This window comes from Gallus gallus, chromosome 3 (genome assembly GCF_016699485.2).
Source record: "Gallus gallus isolate bGalGal1 chromosome 3, bGalGal1.mat.broiler.GRCg7b, whole genome shotgun sequence".
In the NCBI taxonomy this organism is placed as follows: Eukaryota; Metazoa; Chordata; class Aves; order Galliformes; family Phasianidae; genus Gallus; species Gallus gallus.
The window spans coordinates 75,259,363-75,278,941 of NC_052534.1; the positions used below are offsets into that span (position 1 = coordinate 75,259,363).

The 19,579-nt window shown below is 43.5% G+C and overlaps 1 protein-coding gene and 1 non-coding gene across 13 annotated transcripts in view; both read right to left on the reverse strand.

Annotated features, from left to right (window-relative positions):
* Positions 1-19,579, reverse strand: part of ANKRD6 (ankyrin repeat domain 6) — a 107,020-nt gene that overhangs the window by 27,297 nt on the left and 60,144 nt on the right. For 11 of the 12 annotated variants that reach the window (XM_025149322.3, XM_015284698.4, XM_040697845.2 and 8 more), the window contains 2 exons: positions 17,203-17,358; positions 6,035-6,307 (listed from right to left, as the gene is read on the reverse strand). In XM_025149322.3, coding sequence (XP_025005090.1) covers positions 6,035-6,154 — 120 coding nt within the window. In that variant the 5' untranslated portion in view covers positions 6,155-6,307; positions 17,203-17,358. The remainder of the gene's footprint in view (positions 1-6,034; positions 6,308-17,202; positions 17,359-19,579) is intronic. The other variant, XM_025149323.3, reaches the window with a different exon arrangement.
* MIR1686 (microRNA 1686) lies at positions 4,205-4,302 on the reverse strand. The gene has a single exon (NR_035179.1). It is a non-coding gene; the product is annotated as a microRNA 1686 (primary transcript).

A 19,579-nucleotide genomic window follows, 5' to 3' on the forward strand; every position in this document is an offset into this window, starting at 1 on the left:
CTATAGGGGTATCCCCTTCAGTTGGAGATCCCTGGAAAGAGAACCCTTATGAGACCACACTTGCTGCTATGTGCAGACCCTTAGCTCTTCCCAGTGGCTATAAAGGGAGACTGGGGAAACCACGATCCCAACCAGGATGGGTGAGTGGGAAGGAGGATCAATTCCAGCACATTACACTGATTAGTAGTTCAAGCTTTTGGAAAAACACTGGCCATCACATCATTAATCATAACACTGCAAGAACTGATAATGCCAGGTTTTTTTTTCTCCCCGGTAACATCAAAGCAAGGACAGATGGCACAGGAGGACAGCGCGCTTCCAGTGCAGGCAATGCAAACACTGGAAAGATGCACTCACCCACCCCACACATACATATACATACACACTGTATGTGTGTACATACATACCATAACAATCCAGAGCAATCCTTCACTGGCTGGGAAGGAGATTGCTCATGGGCTAATAAGACTTTTTTTAAAAAAACTATGCTGTCAGTTTTTGTTTTTTTTTTTTTTCACAACCATGTATCCTGTCCAAAATATCTATGAGGAAGAAAGAAAAGGACAGAGATATTTCTCTACATGTTTTCTCCATAAAGATATTTCACACTCCCCACTGAAGCACCAAGGAGAAGTCTTATGTGAATACATGTAGGGGTCCCAGCAGGAGAGGAAAAAATATATAAACAAGAACGCCTCTTAGGTACTCATCACAGGGAGAAAACTAAAGCCAGAGGCTGCTTAACATGTAGACTGCAAACTTAACAGCTTATGGGCCTTTGTAAATATCAGCTGTAATGGTGTGGAGGTTATTACAGGCAACTACAGAAATACGGATGAGAGACTTTTGCAACTCAGATTAATGAACCAATAAAGTGGTCATTCATATAAAAAATATGCAATCTGGACATTTATCCAAATGAAAATAATTACTTCAGCAGCCCACACAAATCCTCCCACGTCACTGGCTTATTGACCAAATAAATGGGATCTCTTGCACTAACGCTGTCACTTCCAACAACCCTGACACAGAGCTACAGCTATGGGGTGTATCAGATTGCAGTCAAGCACAGCAAATATCCACAGTAAACATCCGCATGAATTTCAGCAGTTAAATTTTCTATTTATACTCAACCTGTGTTCTAACTTCCAAATACTGACAGGCAACTGTCAACATGAACAGTTTAGCAGTAGAATTTTCTTAGAGTAGCAAGGCCAGGTGTGCACTCTGCAACCACATCCGTACAGGTGGGCCTAACACTGTGAGCTGCAGACTCTTTCCTTGTGTTTATATATTTGTAGATACTTTCACGCAAGCGCATTCAGTTCTCCCTGCGCCGTGCTGCACAAGCACTGTTGTTTATTCATCCATTCTGCATTTATACCAAAACATGCCTATCCATATTTTATTAGAAAGCTTGAAAACAAACACAAACTCTTGTCATGTTGTTCACGCTGATGATGTGTTATGCTGTTCCCCATGAATAACCTGCTCGCTCAAGTCAGCAGAAAGCTCCTCGCCCGGCCTCAACAGGCATTAAGCAAGTCTCTAAATGTCTGCTACTTCCCTTTCATTTATTTTTATTTATTGCTTAAAACAGATGCTCAAGTCAATAAGCAGTTTTTCAAGCTGAAGTAGCACAAATATATGAAAGCACTGAACAGATTTCTTTGTTTGTTTCCATCTCAACATAGAAAAAAAAATGTTTTCAAGAACTCTGCACGCTCTCAAGTTGAAATCTTGAAACAGATGACAAGTCTACAAGTACCCTAGCACTATCAAACACTGCCATATGGGAGGTCTGTAACACAACTAGTTCAAAAATCAAATCAAACAAGCAAACAGATAAGCAAGCAGAACTGCTGAATTAAAACAGAAGCATCAGCTTCTACATTTGTTGGGTTTTTTTTCCTAAATGTTCATCTCCTCTTTGCAGAATTCGATTTTATAGCCATGTTCTTAAGGCTATGCTCTGCAGAAAAGCTACAGTCTGCTTTCCTTTGGAAAAAAAACATTCATAATCCCCATGGTGATAGGCAAGCTACATTAAAACTGCCTGTGCTACAATACTGCTTCTTCTGGCAATCTTCTTCATGCTTAACAGACCAGTGGCACATTCCTCTCCATGTGCTAGCTAACACACCGCCCTTTGGGCCATGCCAATTCAGAGCGCTGAGTGCTGGTACCACACCGCAGCACCCCAATGAATCCCAACACCAAGTATCGCACTGTTTGGGTGAGCCATGACAGAGGTTCAGAGCTGGAATTTCATCTCCAGGCATGATGCAAGCCCACAGCAAGGGCTGAAGTTCCCAGCATGCTGATGGAGACAGGGGTTTCAGCCAGGCCTAGGGATACAGCAAAAGTTCAAGCACAGGAGGTGAAATCATGTGTTATCCCTTCCTTTGGGCACCATCCCAAAGGCAAAATGAAGAGAACAGGTCTTACCTGATACATCGCTATCTCCATTTCTCTTCTGCCAGTTCTGGTGGTTTTCAGCCCTCTCCTGAATCCATCTCACCTCACAGTGTCAGAATTAAAAGCAACTTGGGGAAAGGAAAACAACGTTCTAGGAGGACAGCAAGGCAGGGCAGCTCAGCAAAAGCCCCAGTGTTTAAATTTCCAAGAAGCAGCTGTCAACAACTTTACTGAAAGAAAGCTATACTACAAAGGAACTGAAAGATGGGACAAGTTCTGCAATTTGGTAGAAAAGGCTTAATCATACCAGGCTCAATTCTTAATCTTTCAGATTTGGCAGTATCAGGAATGGAAGGCTCAGCTGGACAGGTAACTTGCTATTAATGATGTCAAAAAGAAACAAATGCACCCAGGAGGAAATGCTGAAGTAAGCACCTGGGCACACCAATCCTACACTGAATTTTGAATCCTTCACATTCTTCTGGAATCACCCAGTTAGAGGTGACAAAAATGAAACGCTATTTTGCAGCTGAATTACTGTTTACTGAAGCAGCAATTAACTGTATCATATGACCTTCCATATTTAAGTAAAAATAGAACTGGACGAGCTTGCCACCTATCTAGCACTTAATAGTCCTTGGTTTGTTATGGAAAATACGCTTCATTCTCCTTAAGCCATGCTCAATTAACCTGGTTTGAATAAAGAAGTCCATAGAATAAAGGTCCAGATCCCAGTCCCTTCAAGCTGTGGCTCTGCATGGTGTTTTTCCACAGGAATCAGTCTGTGCTTCCAGATGCATACCAGAAACTCATTTCAAGCCTAAAGTGATGAGGGAACTGTTCCTCTCTGTCCAAAGAGCTTTGCCTCGGCATATCTTTTTTCAATAAAACTCTGGTACAATTCAGGAGGAATTTTGGCTGAGAAGTACAAAAGTCATTTTATTTTCTTTGGAACAAATCTCTAGAATTTAAAATTAATTTGATAGAACAAACTGAAGATTATGAAAAAAAAATAGAAGGTATACAACCAGAAGAGAACTAAGGCATGGGAATAAATTTACATTTACTTTTAGTCTGCATTTTGCAATGAGTTTTATCTTGGCGAGGGGAGAAGGCTCTGCACTTCAGTTCATCTGAGATCTTAATCAATAATTCCCTATTTTGTCATCTGATCCCCAACCTGAAATTAACAACCCCTATCTTAAAAGTATTTACTATTTTGGGCCTTTTCTGCTTATTGAAAGATCACAGAAGAACCCACCTTCTCTGATGGCTGAAAAAATCCCTTAAATTTTCCAGTTTAAACAGACATGAGGCTCATTCAATTCTGTGACAACCCTGTCCTTGACTTTAAATGCCTCTTTCTCCTTCCAGCCTCTGTGTCACTAGATTAGTGAGCCAAGCTTTTTCAGGGTACGTATGTTTATACAGCCTTTCATAGGCAAATATGCTCATGCTATCCCTGTGCAGCTGGCTGGGTGAGAGCCAGATGCAAACTGCATGCTGCGTTGACCAGCATGAGACATTACAGAGCCTAAACTGATGGGCTTTAATGAGGGCAGCAGTTGGGCCTCACCCCTTTTGATTTGCACTGAGCTCGCCTCTACCTGGCTCCAGTGCTACCAAAACACCCCCAACACGGAGCCTTGATCACTCCAAGAGCCTCTGCAGTCTTTCACAGTCTTTCAAGTCTGACTTCATCTTCTCTGAACAGAGGCTGCTGCAGGGCTATCCTGCTGACATGCCAGGCTGCATCCAGAATGGCAAGAGGGACAGCTTTTGTCACAACCCATCCTGACCTCCATGGGGATGACGCACAGCCTCCAGGTAACAACAGCTACAACCCTGGAGTGCCAGGTCAGCCCCAGGGATAGTCTCAGAGCTCACCTACAGGCCTCAGTCTCTGCGTGACCTTCCAGTAAAGCCACCAACACTGCACCTGTGCAGTTTTGCCAACAAGTGACTTTTGATCTGATTTTCCACGCAAAGGTTGAATGACAACGCAAGAAATGGAAGCAGGAAGCTACCTATATATCATATAGGAAAGAATTTTTTTTCACATTTGGTAAATCTGCATTCATCAAATTAACCTGATTTTGTTTTTGAACATCTGATTTACACAGTCTGCTTTTACTATTACTGTAATAAACAGAAAGCATTGATGATTGCAAAGAAGACAACCTTAACTAGGAGAAAGTATCCGTTTTGCAGTGGAATTATGGATTATGGTAACTAATTTCATGAAGCAGTAAATTCAGTGGCAGGGCTATTCTGGCAACTGTTACAAAAGACACCTCATTTTATGTTTCAAAGAGTGCAGAATTCCAAATGACATCGATACACAAATATGTATGAAGAGTGGCATCCTTTCAGTGCTTCGTGTATTTTCAGGTAGGTCCCTCAGTAACCTCTAAACTCAATAAACTAAAAAAGAAACAAACCAAAAACCCATCACAAAACAATCAAACAAAACCGCTACCATTCGAATGTATTAATTTTTTCCTATTACTGACCACCTCCAGTAATTGTTGATCAACTACAGCTGCCTGGACAATAGAGGCAAACAGGTATCCTTATGGGACCATTCACGTTTATTACATCTTTGCAAAACACCACTCAGCTTTAGTATGCAAAATTCACTCAAAATGATTCCCCTCAGTTCACTCCAGCTTTCAAAATAAACACCACCTACAACTCAAACACCACAGAGCAATTGCAAACAACTGCCACTGACAGATAAAAACAGGGAAAAAAAAAAAAATCTTATCTCATGCACTCACATTTGCTTTCTATCTGTGAAAATTAGCTCCCATGTATATATTGTGTTCAAAACCAGTATGGAAACAGAAATAAGACTAGACATGACAGAGAACAACAGTCTGCCAAAACAGGATGTCCCAGATTTTATGTTAGAGCTCTGAAGATCTTGCTTACCTAATTTGCATTAGGGCTTTTTGCCTTCTCTGCAACAGCTGCATTCTATCTCATCTTTTATTTGCTATTATTTCTAACATTGAGATACAGGAGTAGGTGAATATCCGTCTGGATTCTCCTAAAGTCTGAGCAGAAATCCTTTGATGCTGGCTTTATCTCTAAGGTGTAGGGACCACGGTTTGCAAACCCCAAGTTTGCAGCTAGATGGGGACTACACAGCGTGAGAAGGGTGAAGATGCCAGATACAAGAGAGACTGCCGTACCAACGGACTCTGACAGCAAAGGAATGTTTTCTTCATGCCTTTATCTTACCACAACAGGTGGCTCTCCCCCTTCCCTTCATCCCCCACCGGTGATGAATTGTTCCATTCATCATTTTGCACATCGTACGAAAGTCAACGCGCATCTGAAAAATGTCAGCACACCTCCACCAGCACGGTACATTGCAAGGACTCTGCATTCACGACAGCTGTACATGCAGCTAATGAAAAGTGTCTAACCACAAGACATGCACTATTTTTTACATTTCCGTGAGCTAATACGTATAAACTTTAAGGAAATCTCCACATCGCTAGCCTCAATTACATTCAGAATTGCAAAGCCACAAAAGCATTTTTACAGACAATGGTTTAGGAGTTATGTTAGTTCCCAGGGATTTTGTAAAGCGTTTTTCTCTTGTTACCTTGGTAACTGCTACCTTGGCACCCTTGTTGATAAGCTGCACCACATTATCCACTTGGCCTTTGTACGCAGCTATGAGAAGCCGTTCTGAAAGCACAGCGACCACATCCTGCTGGCTCATGAATTAGGAGAGAAAGGTTTGCAGGGCAAGCAGCTCACAGGTTTCTTCGGTCCAGAAACAAAGGCTTCAGAGCAGTTCAAGCAGCATGTGAGGAGGCGAGAAAGGACCCCGGCTCCCTGGAAGGCAGCGATGTTCCTATGCCATCTTCTGGACCTGTGGATCAGACAACAACACCGCTGTCAGCAACATTTCACAGACCGAGGCACTGCAGCAGCTCCTCCCCGAGCGCTCATCTCTTCATCGGTTTGGGAGGGGGTCACAAACAAAACACCTCTGAGCCTCCTGGAAAGGATCGCTGCACTTCTACTGCAAGGCAGAGGGAGCGCACGCAGACACACATCTTCAGTGCGTCCTAATTCCCCTCATCTGTGGACAAAAATCCTTAAACTTTCTGAAAGCGTAACTCTCTTTTGGCCTGATCCGTATTTGTGTGGCCCCCTTTTGTTCTCCCTTTCTCCCTACATCTCCCAGACTATACATCAGCCAAGGATGAGTTAACTCCCTTTGTTGCTATCAGCACCTCAGCCTGTTTTGACCAAAGGAGCAGGGGTAGGTTATAGCTACGGGCTGCAGATATAAATACACAAATCTCTGCACTGGGACTGAGAGCAGTCAGCAATTAAAGGCAGCTGACTGCTCTCTCACTGGTATAAAATGCTTCACAGCCTCCTGCAAACCATTCCAAGGACACCTTTGGCAGGGATCACAACCTGAAACTGGGAAACACTGTTCCTTGCTGTCATTGAGAAATTGCATCCCCAGAGAGGTGCTGACACCATGCCACGCTGACCCTGGGGACAATTCAGATTTAGCATTCTTTGTGCAAACCAGGGAAATGACTGTGAGCACGTTCTTCTTCCCTGTCTCCAATGACCTGCCCAATACAATGAACCATCAGAGCTGATAAAAGACTTGTGACATGCTTTCAGAAAATCTATCTGCAGAACACTTTGAGCTTAAGGATCCAAAACTTCCCAGGGCAGGAGGATTTCAGCTTTACATTTACTTTGGTAGTATTTCACACCTTGGTATTTAACTGTTTCGGTATAGCAAAAACATCATCAAGATAGCCACTATCTTCCTTTCTCTTGAAATACCACTATACTGCTCGTTACCAGCTAGTAGTACTACAGACTTCACAGAGTTTAATAGGTGCACAGACTAGCTGATCTTGCAGACTGACAGTAGAAAACAGCATCTTTCACATTTACGTTGTCCTTCTGAATATATCTCAAAACAGCAATAACAAAAAGCTGTTAACTACATCACAGCTTGGCTGCCCCCCTGTCCCCATCGATCTGGTTGCATCAGTCCGGCTGATAGCACAAAGCTCTCCCATCACAATCCCACCACTCAGAGTACTGATGTTCTTGCTCACAGTTTCACCAGAGAGGGCACAGCCAGGACGGATTTCATTTCCATTCATGTACTAGGAAGACACTCCCAACAAGAAGGAACAAATGCATGTGTTGCTGTGGTACACCATCCTCTTGTCTTCCAGATACAGGGAGCGAGGCCTTTTAATTCATCTCACTCCAACGTTACACGGTCATGTTCACCAGCACATGTCAGCAACAAAAAAGGACTTGCAACCCTGTTTAACAGAATGGTCAGTAGGGTACTGCAATCCTCTGTGTCACCAAAGTGTGATCCTAAGTCTCTGGATGGTTCAAGATCTACGTTACTTTTTGATCAAAAGCTCACTTCTATTAGTACCCCGTTGGTTAGTTTGTAGATGATAGTGGCAGAAATTAATTTGCATTCCTATGGCAATTTGTCTTAATGACTCTTAAAAAGTAACGCTCATGAAGTGTTCTATGTTTTTATTTAACATCAGCTGAGGTGAGCGTTATGCTTACAGATACTACACCCATTTTAGGAAAGGAGCTCTCTGAAGTACAGGAAAGCTACCGGTTTCTCCAAGGTTAGCAGAAAAGTTATGTCAAAGCCAGCTACAGGTAACTCACACTTGGATTTGAAAGCATGAGGTTGTGGTGTCTCCAGGGAAAGAATCCAGGTGGGCTTTTCTTCCCAGGCCTCAAAAGCAGCCAAGCAAGGGATAAGAAGGAAACAGCACCATACCCCAGGCAGCTGGACAGCTGCACCCTGAAAGTGGCCTATAATTAATAATTTCATCTGTGAAAAGTAACACAAGTTCAGCCTCACCTGCCTTAAGTATTTGCTTTTCTGATGTTACTGAAGCAAGCTGAAGCCCCACAACCTGGCCGCCCTGCTCCCTCCCAGGCAGCGTCCCCATTGCTATGAGCACATTCCTGTCCCTCCAAGGCCACCGCAGGGAGCTGGGCAAGCTTTATGCCAACTATGTTCTCTGTCAGCTTTCCAGGCAGTGAAGTTGTTTGCTCCTGTGCCAGCTCCTGTCTGTGCAACAGTGATTTCCAAACGTACTGTATGGCCGCCTGTTTGTCCCCAGCCAACAGCAAGCCTGGCTGCCCCTACCTGGAGCTGTGCACGGCACACCGACAGCCAGCTCTGGGTGCTCCAAAACATCTCTGATCAGAACCTGTTTGGTTTTCTTATCCTTTAAATTAATATACATATATATATATCAGTAACATCATTGACACTGAGAGATTTCTTACTATTCACTGCAGAAAGCTGAATGCAAACGTTTTCCTGACACACAGACGTTTCTGACCAAACTCCCAAAAAACTACAGATGCTCATTATGACTTAGCTGAAGCACCAGAGACCTCAAATACACACCAGTGCTCAGGTGATTCAGATGGTGCAAAGCACAGTGCTGCCAGGGAGCAGTGACGCCAACAGGTGTGTGTGTACCTGTGAGAAGTGGAGGCTGGGAGCTGCACTCATTTCATAGCTTGTCTCACTCCTTTCTGATGACAGCAGTAAGCTCTCTCTGGTGATCATTAGCCCCACAGCCCAGAGGGACTGCCTGTGGCAGCTCTATTCTGTGATGTGTTTTGCCTTCTTGCCTCTTCCGGACCACATACAAAAGCAGATTAAGGAACTGATCCAGCTGTCAGTCTCACGTGGGTTTCCATCTCGCTGTTTAAGCCTCCAGCAGCAGTGGGTCCCCTTTGCAGCAGGGCAGTCATGTAACAAGCCACGTCCCTGATGCCAGCCGCCTTACAAAATGTTTTTCACACAACAAGTCACATCCCCGGCTCCAGCTGCTTTACATTTCCTCAGCTGCACGCGCTTTGGATGCTTCACAACTCAGAAAAGTATGTCTGATCAGGACAGGAAGCCCTGACACTCCAGGGACCAACTTTCCTTTTCTCCTAGGCTGGACAGGCAGACAGGCAACAGGGAACCCTGGAGGACAGCAACTCCTCACTCCCCTTCTGATACCAACCCCCTCCCCACCAGCTTTAACTCTCCCTGTGCCTCAGACACGCAGAGCATCTTCTCTTGAATGCGCCTGTACAGGCAGCCTGAGGGAGAAGGCAGCAGATGCCCAAGTGCTGCAATTAAAGGCTCCACTGCTCTTCTGCACCCAGGTAGTGCAAAATAAACCAACGACGTGATTATAGGTGCCGCAGCAGCCCGTGCTGCCAGTGCCTAATGCCCAGATTTAAAGCCCTCATTACCATTCCAAATCACTGCCTCTTCCTCCAAGCAGCAGTGCCCTTGTGCCAGGGATCCTGTAGTGCTCCTGCCCCTATCCTCTTGGGAAGCACAGAGATATTCAATCCCGCCGAGAAATCAAGACAGGTAGAAAAAAGAAAAAAGGGAAAAAAAAGGATTTTCTTTTACAATAAGCAGCAGCTCTTGCTGTGTCTCTCTGGTAAAGATCAGACTGCTTACCTGGGGCAGGTAGGGAAAGCAACACCCAGCTCCAGCACCCCGCAGGATGGCAGCCTTGGGCAATACCCAGTGGTCCCACTGCCGCAGCTCGGCTCCGCACGGAGACAGCAACGTGGTCCCTTGATCAGCTCAGCATGACAGGGGACACTCGGGCTGATATCACCGATCAGTATTTCAGACCCACAGCAATGAGGCAATGTCTCCAGCCAGCAAGAGCCAGCCGCATCTCCACAGATTTCAGCAGCTCAGTGAGTCAGGCGCTCATGAGTGCAGGAGCTCCAGCAAATGTCTGACTGCTGGGAGCAACGCTCCCGGAGCTAGAGAGAAGTCCAGCACACAGCATGCAACACAGACACTGCCAGGCTGGAAGATAGCCTCTCCTATATTCACAGAAAGGACGAAAAGAAAATAAAGGTTTCCCTTGCAGGAAAGAGAGAAAAAAAAAATGTGGAAAACTCTGGAAGACTTAAGACTTATCAGTTAATCAACTTCATAAAATCCCACGTGATAAATGGAAATCATACAATGCCAGAGCACAGGTCACTCTCAGTTAGTAAGACCACCAAGTTCAGTTGCTACCTGAACACTAGTGTAGCTAACAAAAGGCTCCTGGTTCTAATGACTACCATTGCACCAAGGTGCAATACAAAAATCAAAAACAGAAAACAAAAAGGAGCCCCCATTTTCTGCAGCAGGCCCCCAAATTCTCTTCTCTAGTTCATAGCCAGGAATGGTGCTGAGTACTGAGAGAAAATCTCTCATCGCCTAGCAGCCTTATTCCATGCAGTGTAAGTAGTAATTATTCTAAATGACTTTAGAAGAGCCCTGTGTAATTTAGTCAGACCATTTGTTTTATGAGATGATATGTAATAGTACTCTTTTACAAGAATCAGAAGCCTTTCTAAGAAAGCTTCCAAGAAAACTTCCTATTTCTAATGCTGCCCATCTCTCCATCGCTCCGCTCTGTGAGGAAAATGGGTCTCTTTGCTTATTAGTACGTAACAGTATATTAAAATCTGCAGCATTCTCTTTTTTGTCTACTCTCTCTGAGAAGCAGCTTGTCATAGTTAAAATACGACAAAAGCACAAGTACTGTACTCAGAATAACAGGGTGGGTTATTGCATTAAAGAATGAGCTTCCTGGAACCTAACTCATTTTATCATTTATCTCAGGATGTAGATATACCTGCCATTTCTGTTAAGTGACTTTCAGAGTTTTTTCAAGACCAGCAGCACTGCTTTCCTTTGAAGGTTTTTTTTCCAGCTCCCCCCATGAATCCAGTACAAACCTATTGCAAAAAAGGTACGTACTTTAGGTACGTACTTTGCTAAAGGGAGGACTCTGTGTCTCACTCCTTCCTGCCCTAAAGGACAGTTCAGAAGAGCCCAAGGTGTCATTATGAAAAACACAACACAGAATCGTTAAAGTTGGAAACAACATCTAAGATCACCTAATCCAACAGCCAGCCCACCCCCACCATGCCCACTAACCACGTCTGTCAGTGTCACATCCATGCATTTCTTGAACACCTCCAGGACAGTGAGTCCACCACCTCCCCGGGCAGCCCTTTCCAGTGCCTCACCACTCTTTCCAGCACAACTTAAGGCCGTTTCCTCTCATCCCAGTAATAGATACACCTGAAAAACGAGAACAGACTACCAATTCAAGAACTATCTGCTTTTGATACATATGTTTCAACTACATTAATACTAATTTTTGAGCTGGACTGTATACTGCAGAACATTTTGACACCAGGCAGCCTATTTTCTCGTATGTTGGTCTCTGATGCTCTTCACTATTGTGCTCATTGCATGTTTTGAAATGCTATCAATGCAAGTAAAGCCATCCAGTTTTCATGCATACAGTTGTGTAATCCATCACAGAATCAGCACAGTCTAGTACCTCTGAGAACTTTTGTTTGTTTGTTTGTTGTTTGCTTTTTTCCCCACTCGTTATTACCTCTACAATCACTTTAGCAGTCTCCCACGGAAATCTGTGTGCCAGCTGCTCCCCAAGTTCCCACCAACGCTAAGCAGCCAGGCTGATGTCCCTGCTCTGCTGCCAGCATGGTTCTGCAGCCCTCCGTCCACCACAGCCAGACACAAGCTCTCAGCTGCCCGGCAGCTCTCAGACAGGCCCTGCTGCCACCACCACAACAGGCAAAGCTGCACCTGCTGACACTGGCACATGGAGAGCAGCAGTGGAGATCAACGCTTCGAGTCATCAGTTATACATCACCAATCTCATGCATGTAGACAACTGTTTAATTGTTTTTCTTCCTCTTTAATTACCTCGTTATTCATTAGGCAGGCTCCACCCTTAGCATATTCCAGAGCATCTCACAGGACAGCTGTTCATTCTGTCTATCTCACCGAAGTTTCACAACTTTGTTATTCTCCCAACCTCTCTTTCACTACATGCACGCACACACACGTCAAAAACATTCAGCAGAAGCAAGATCAGCTCACAGCAAGCATTCTTCAGTTAGGCAGTGTTTACACAGTAGAACAATATCCATTGTTGGCTACAACGCAGCGTAGGCACACAAATACACAGGAAAGAGATGTCCTGGTCTCATTTACATAAATGCAGTTAGGAAACCTTTCCAGCTCACTGCTGCACAACAGAAGTGCTGGGGCTGACGCTTGGGAACGAAGCAGGATACAGCTGCACTCGTGAGAGAACAGAGGTTTGCGCTACACTCATGCACAGTGGGATTTCTGGGTGGGAGACATTATAGAATGGCTTAGGTTGAAGGGGAACTTAAAGCCCAGCCAGTTCCAACTCCCTGCCATGGGCAGGGCTGCCACCCACTGGATCAGGCTGCCCAGGGTCCCATCCAACTTGGCCTTGAATGCCTCCAGGGATCCACAACTTCTCCAGGCAGCCTGTTTCAGTGCCTCATCATCCTCCGAGTAAATAATTTTTTCCTAACATCTAACCTAGATTTCCCTTTCTTTTAGTTTAAAGCCATTCCCCCTTGTCCTATCACCATCAGACTGTGTAAAAATCTGGTCCCCCTCCAGTTTATATGCTCCCTTCAAGTACTGGAAAGTAGCAATGAGGTCTCCCCAGAGCTTTCTCCTCTCCATGCTACATAAGCCCAAATCCCTCAGCCTTTCTTCCTAACTGCCTTTCTGAATGGCACTTTTCCACCTACCTCAGCAGCCTACAAGCACCATACTGCAATGAGAAAGTCTGCTCCCTGTCGTGTACCAACCTCATGGAAATGTAGGTTTTTGAGTATTGGTGCCACCCTCTCTCAAGTTAGTGTCTGAAGTAAGCTCTGTAACTTAGCATAGGAAAATCTTCCTCAGCTGGGGAAGGAGACCAAGTTACTTCCCATTCTCAGACACCAACAGATGTGTTTGTGTTGTAGGAGGACAGAGAATCTTCTATTCATGCTGACATCGTCCTAATACCCCTGTACAGTATCCATGATTTTAATGTTCATGTTAGCAGGCTGTCAGATGAGCACTAAATATCTTCAGAGTCCATCCCCTTGATGTATTACATCCATAAAGGACGATATATACACAACAAATGGTGAAGGATATCTAAGTATTATTTGCTTCATACGTCTCCTTGAAAGTTGTGAAAAATCAATCACTGTGGGCTAAAAATACTTTCTTCTAAGGCGATCATAAATCAGTTTGGAAGCTTTCTGCAGATGTCTTGATTTCTCTTCCAGCTGCTACACCTGAAGGGGCTGCACTGGAGACGGTGAATGTTGCTGCTTTGAATGGTTGGGCACTCTCTTGAACAGGTCCGTAAGAATGCATCATTAGCAGTACCTTACAAACAAACCACGGCTACCACATTATGAACCGCCTCCAGAACTTCTAGGTCTGTCTTAGCTAATTATGCTTTGTAAACTCTGGCAACCAAAAACCCCTACAATTCCAGTAGCAAACACAGCCGTGGAATTTCTGTATGACACAGATGAAGGCTCACCAAGTGGAAACGCGATCTGAAACAACAGCTGAACGGCACGATTAGTTTTTCACATAAAACACTGATGCCAATGATTACTGTATTATTCCTGTTGCAGTAAATGCCATAGACCTAACATATCTGCTCTGCTTCACTGATAATTTGTGTAAGTTGGGCCATTACGAATTTATCAATCAAGTACTCTAACTGCAGATGTGATCCATCAAAGGCAGTTTTAACTGCCTTAAAAATTGAACCCAACACGGTAACATAAAAGTGGCACCAAATTGTCTCCTAAGTAATCAGCTATGTTTTCACTTTTTTTTTCTGGGGATTTGCTCTCGAGCAGATGTTTAGTACCCTTGCCAGGAGCCCTGTACAACCTTGTGATAATTACCAAGAAGGCTGGCAACAGCTCACGAGGGACAAACAAGCCAGTTCTACCTAATTAATCTACAACCACTCCAAGCCATTGAAACAAACAACATGCTTAAAACTGCACACATGGTTATGGGGTCGAGGTTTATACCACAAGAAGAGGAAATTATTTCTTCATTCAGATAACAAGAAAGTATATAAAATAACAACCACACACAGAATAATTTGCACAGCAAACAGGTTAATTCATTATATTTTCACTTGGAACGTGATGAGGAAAGCTGGAGATTTTCACCAGTGGGATTCAAACAGCAGGACAACATCCACAGTGCAAGCATGCTCCTACAGTACAGCACTGCAGAGAATGCACAAGAGCTTTTCACAGCATTACCAGCATTCTTGTCTGTGGTTTCCTTAGTACCTTCTTTGTTGTTTCCTACTTCTTTTCACACGTACAGAGCTTCCAAACAAATATCCAAGTCATGCTCATCCTCCCTGTATGCAGTCTGTGTTCAGCCTCATATGCTGCATACTCTGTTCACCCTCAAACTTTCCTTCCACCAAGTCTTCTATAAAGGAAAGTTTTTTCCTAATAGATGTAAGAAACTATTAGCTCTGCTCCAGCTTCAGTGAGGCTTGAAAAATTTTCACAAGAAACCAAAAACATTCTAACTCCTCTGCCATCCATCTGAAAAACACAGTTACACTCTCATAAATTCTTATTTTATAGGTTGTGTGGCATGGACTATACTTTCAAGACACAGATTGACAGGCAAATTTTACCAAAGAGCTAAGGTTTGTGTAACTGTTAAAAGTTATCACTTTCATTGTATTATTTTCCTTCCCGGACAGTCATAGATAGATGATACATCTAGATACAGACAGATAACAGAATGCTAATTTTCAGGACTTTCCAAAACCCTGGTGCTCTCCAGACAGCATCACAGCATCATGACACTACATGTATACAAAAGGGTTCACTGGGCAGAGCAGACACTTACCTCCGACTTACTTTGTTACACCCCCTGTAGGGTTAACAAAGGACATATCATGTCATCCTAAAGTACATTTCAGCTGTCAAATGAATCTCATTCTAAAATTAATTGCTTCATTAAACAGTATCTTGGAAACTATACCTTAAACATCTCAAGCTAGATTAAAAGAATCTCATGGTATCTGTGAGAAACATTCTGCTTTCTGCAGTTTGCTAGAAGATTGTGTCTGCCCGGCTGCATCATGACATGTCCTGTCAATGGTAAATCATTATGATTTATGAGAATTAAAATACTCATACTGGAATAAAATGTAAAAAAACAACTGATGCAGAAAATCTCAACCAATCTCAGCAATGACTTGTTTCTAATGTGTAGCAACTCTGCACACAGCAGGAGGGTTGGAATTGGGTGGGCTTTAAGGTCCCTCTGAACACAAGACCTGTGATTCTGTGACGCCAGGGAGACAGTCTCTGTCTCTCTATTGAAAAAAAAAAAGAAAAAAAAGAAACAAAAAAAGAAGAATCATCACCAGACTCATTTCAGCTGGTTCACGATGAACTTCTGTCAGATGCTTCACACAACAAACTAAGGAACGCTTTATATCACATCAAACGTGTTGTGCTGAAAACCTTCAGAGTCCCTGCGTGCAACTCCCCTTCATGTGATGTAGGCCAACTAGGAAAAGCTAAGTTATTTCTTTTCTTTGTGTATATCATGCATATGTGTGCACAAGTAGACATGTGACAGACCTGCAGCTCATTTCTGTACATAATTACATCCCTCAGCTATTCTGATTCTAGGAAAACACTTATCCACATTTTTGTCCTCTCACATTTTCTACACACACCTGAGAGGACGAAAAAACTGCTTTATGTACACATACCTACACAAGAACAAACATACACAAGTGTGCAGAAATAGAAATCTGATTTTAAAGGAAATAAGTGCCTTTTAACACTGACAACACCAGAGACTAAAGTTTTAAGGAACCATTTCTCCAGATTTTGGTCTTTCATCTTCCTTTCTACCTTGCACAACAGTCCTGCTTTGCCTGCCAGGGAAACGGTAGGTACTGTATGCATTCCAGTGTTGTCAAGAACACAGAAAAGAAAGCACTACAACCTTTATCTGTCTCAAAAGCCAGCATCTCACAATGCTTTTTCTGTATCTGGGTGCTTATCCTGCTTAAGCATTCATATAGCTTTGACTACTTTTGAAGTAGAGAACAGAATAAATAATCAACTGCAAATTATACTTCTTTCAATATACTTCTCAGTTTTTCACTGCTTAAATTATAGGACTTTTAGCAGAGATTGCACTGGGATTTCTTCTTATTCAGGTATATCAGAATTGCAGGTGTGTTGACATGTCAAGCAAACCTTTCATTTTAACATATTTGCTGTTAGGATAGCCTCAGAAGACACAAAGCTTGCTTTCACTCAAGGTTCAGGAGACAGCAATGCTGTATCATGCATTAAAAGTTAATAGCCTATAATGTATATTAGCTTAGAAAAATAGCTCATCGAGCACTCCATGAAAGGAACCTACCCATGGTGGGGAGTGAGAAACCACTGAAGCTCATGCCATTTTCTCCTGCCCTAGCCCACATAGAGCACAGGGGATGAGTCTCCAGCCTCTCACTAAGAGAAATCTCATTTCAGTACAACGCTGGCCAATTTATCTCACCAGCACTGAACCTTAGATACGTATTTCAACAGGGGTATAAATGGACAGCAGGGGAGGCAAGGGACTGCATACTTCAAAGGACACTGCAGCGTGACAGTATCTTGGCTCCTCATGTAAAACTCTGAGCTCTTCTCACTTGGTTATTTACCCAGGAATGTCTGTGCATTCCCAAATACATTTCCGCACAGAACTGTTTTCAAAGCTTTGTAGACAAAAAAAAAAAAAAAGAAAAAGAAAAAAAAAAGGCAGATTTGCTTGTTACTCACTCTCAAGGATCTATTGTTTAGTTTTTTCTGATGAACATTTTACAGCTGTGACTTGCTGGGCAGCCTCTGGTGGGGGTTAACGGAGATGCCAAGTTCAGCCTTTTCCTGTGCTGACAGCACCAGTGCGTCTCTGTACCACAGTACGGTACACTGCTTCTGCAAAAGTAGAAACACATAATAAATGGAGTGTCAAATCACATCGTGGAGTAAAGAAATTTAACACCAGTGCCCTGTGCAACATAGAACTGCCTAAATACATCTGGGCAAAATGAGTTATTTCCTCCTGAAGTTTTCACAGGCACTTTTCACTACAAAGAAGTTCAAAGCATGGCTTGCCAGTTTGGGTTGTGCCTCCAGAGAGACTACCATTTTTGCAATATTTGTGAGTTGCTGGGAGAAAGAATAGTTCTTGTGAATGAGAAGATTCACAGGCCTGCCCTATCAAAGCAAGCAGCTCTCTACATTCCTGGGGTCATAATTTATCCTCTATGCATTGGTACTGAAGTTATTTCCACTGCCTCATGCACTGGAGCAAGCAGCTCCTGGGTGTCAGGGCAGCCCACACCACCAGGCCAGCTCCCTCCATGGACAAACTGACCCATAAGGGATGAACTGTGCCATGAGTTGGGACAAAAAACAACCAAAACAATCAAAAACTATCTCTGGTGCAGCCTCCTGGATGCTTTGGCTAGTGTTGATGCCCAGAGCAGCATCTTCCTCTTATACTTTGTTTGCTCTCAGACACGCGCTGTCTTTTTTCCCAGTGCTGGCACGTGCATTTCTCTGATTGTATGACAATCTGGGTAGGGAAAGAGGTCATGCTTGGAAAATCACCTGGTAAAGGAATTAAACTGTTAAGACTTTAAAACTCAGACTCCCTGAGCTGTCTCCCCAAGCTGTGCAAACAGCAGGAGGAGACAGCACAAATGTGAGAATTAGTAGGTGGGGCTCAGTAAAATTGCCATGGCTTCTTTTAATAACTGCTTAAAGTGTTCATCCAACTAAAGCCTCATGCTGCCCATGGGTCGGCAGTGATCCAAGGGAAAGAAAAAGGAATTTCACCTCTTCCTCCCATTGGTCACTCCTGCGCAGGAGTGACCATCAAGGGGCAAGGACAGCCCTTACCCTACATACACTGAGTTCAAAGAATAGAGTTTAAAGTCACCCAGTAGCTCTCCAGTGCAACTGATTCACAGAATCATAAAATCATAGCATGGCTTGGTTCGGAAGAGACCTCAAAGCCCACTCTGCCCACCTGCCATGGGCAGTGCGCAGCTCACCAGCTCAGGATGCCCAGGACCTCATCCAACCTGGCCTTGAACACCTCCAGGGATGGAGAATCTACAGCTTCTCTGGGCAGCTGTGCCAGCACCTCACCACCCTCTGAATAAAGAATTTCTTCCTAACATCCAATCTAAATTTCCCATCTTTTACTTTAAAACCATTCCCTGGGATGCTTTTAACCTCACTCTTTTTTTTTAAGGGAAATAAACAGTACAACCAGCAGCAAAATCAACTCAGTTTGTGGAGGTCTGGTACTGTAGCTATAGACAGCTATTTCAAGGTGTCACTGAATTTAACACAAGTTCCCCTCAATATCTTTTCTTTAAGAAAACAGCAAGGGAAAAGATGCCAGACCTGAATAAAAATCACTTCTGCTGTGGTAAGAAACAGTTATTCAGAAGTACCTGCAGCTCCCTCAGGAATACTGCCTGTTTATCAGATAAACTGCAAGAGTGCACGCACCCGCACCGTCTTCATTCTGAGAGCACATACACGTCCTGGCGAGCACCAAGAGGGCTGCTCCCCAGCCTCTTCTCACCAGTTTACTTTCTATATGGAAAGCTGAAGCTGGACACTGACATAGCAAGGATTGGCAACAGACACAACACATTCCTGGAGTAAAAAAAGCCTCCTTATAAACTAAGATCTTTCCCCTTACATCCACAGCAGCAGTATAGTCAGCTTACACTAATAGATATTTTTTTTCATGGAAGCTTACACAAAGTGGTTTCCACATTTTGCTGAGTGGTGTTAGAATTTGATTGTGCCCTCAGTTGCACAAATAGTAGACTTCCAAGGAGCTGAACAAAATTTGGATAGCTCTCAAAGCCTCAGAAACATTCTTCTGTTTTTACTAGAATGGTAAGAATATATATCCATTATTTCCATTATACCCTAAAAAAGCTAAAGATGACTAAAGACTTAAGTGCTTATTTGCAAGCAGTGAAGAAGGACATTCAATGGTAGGTGGTCACTTGCTTGTGGGAAGCTTAAATGACCAGCTCCTACTGAATAAGATGATCACCATCTCAGACTGTGGAGAACAACCAGTTCTGGACCACAGGACTGCCAAACATGGCCTAGCATCTGACAC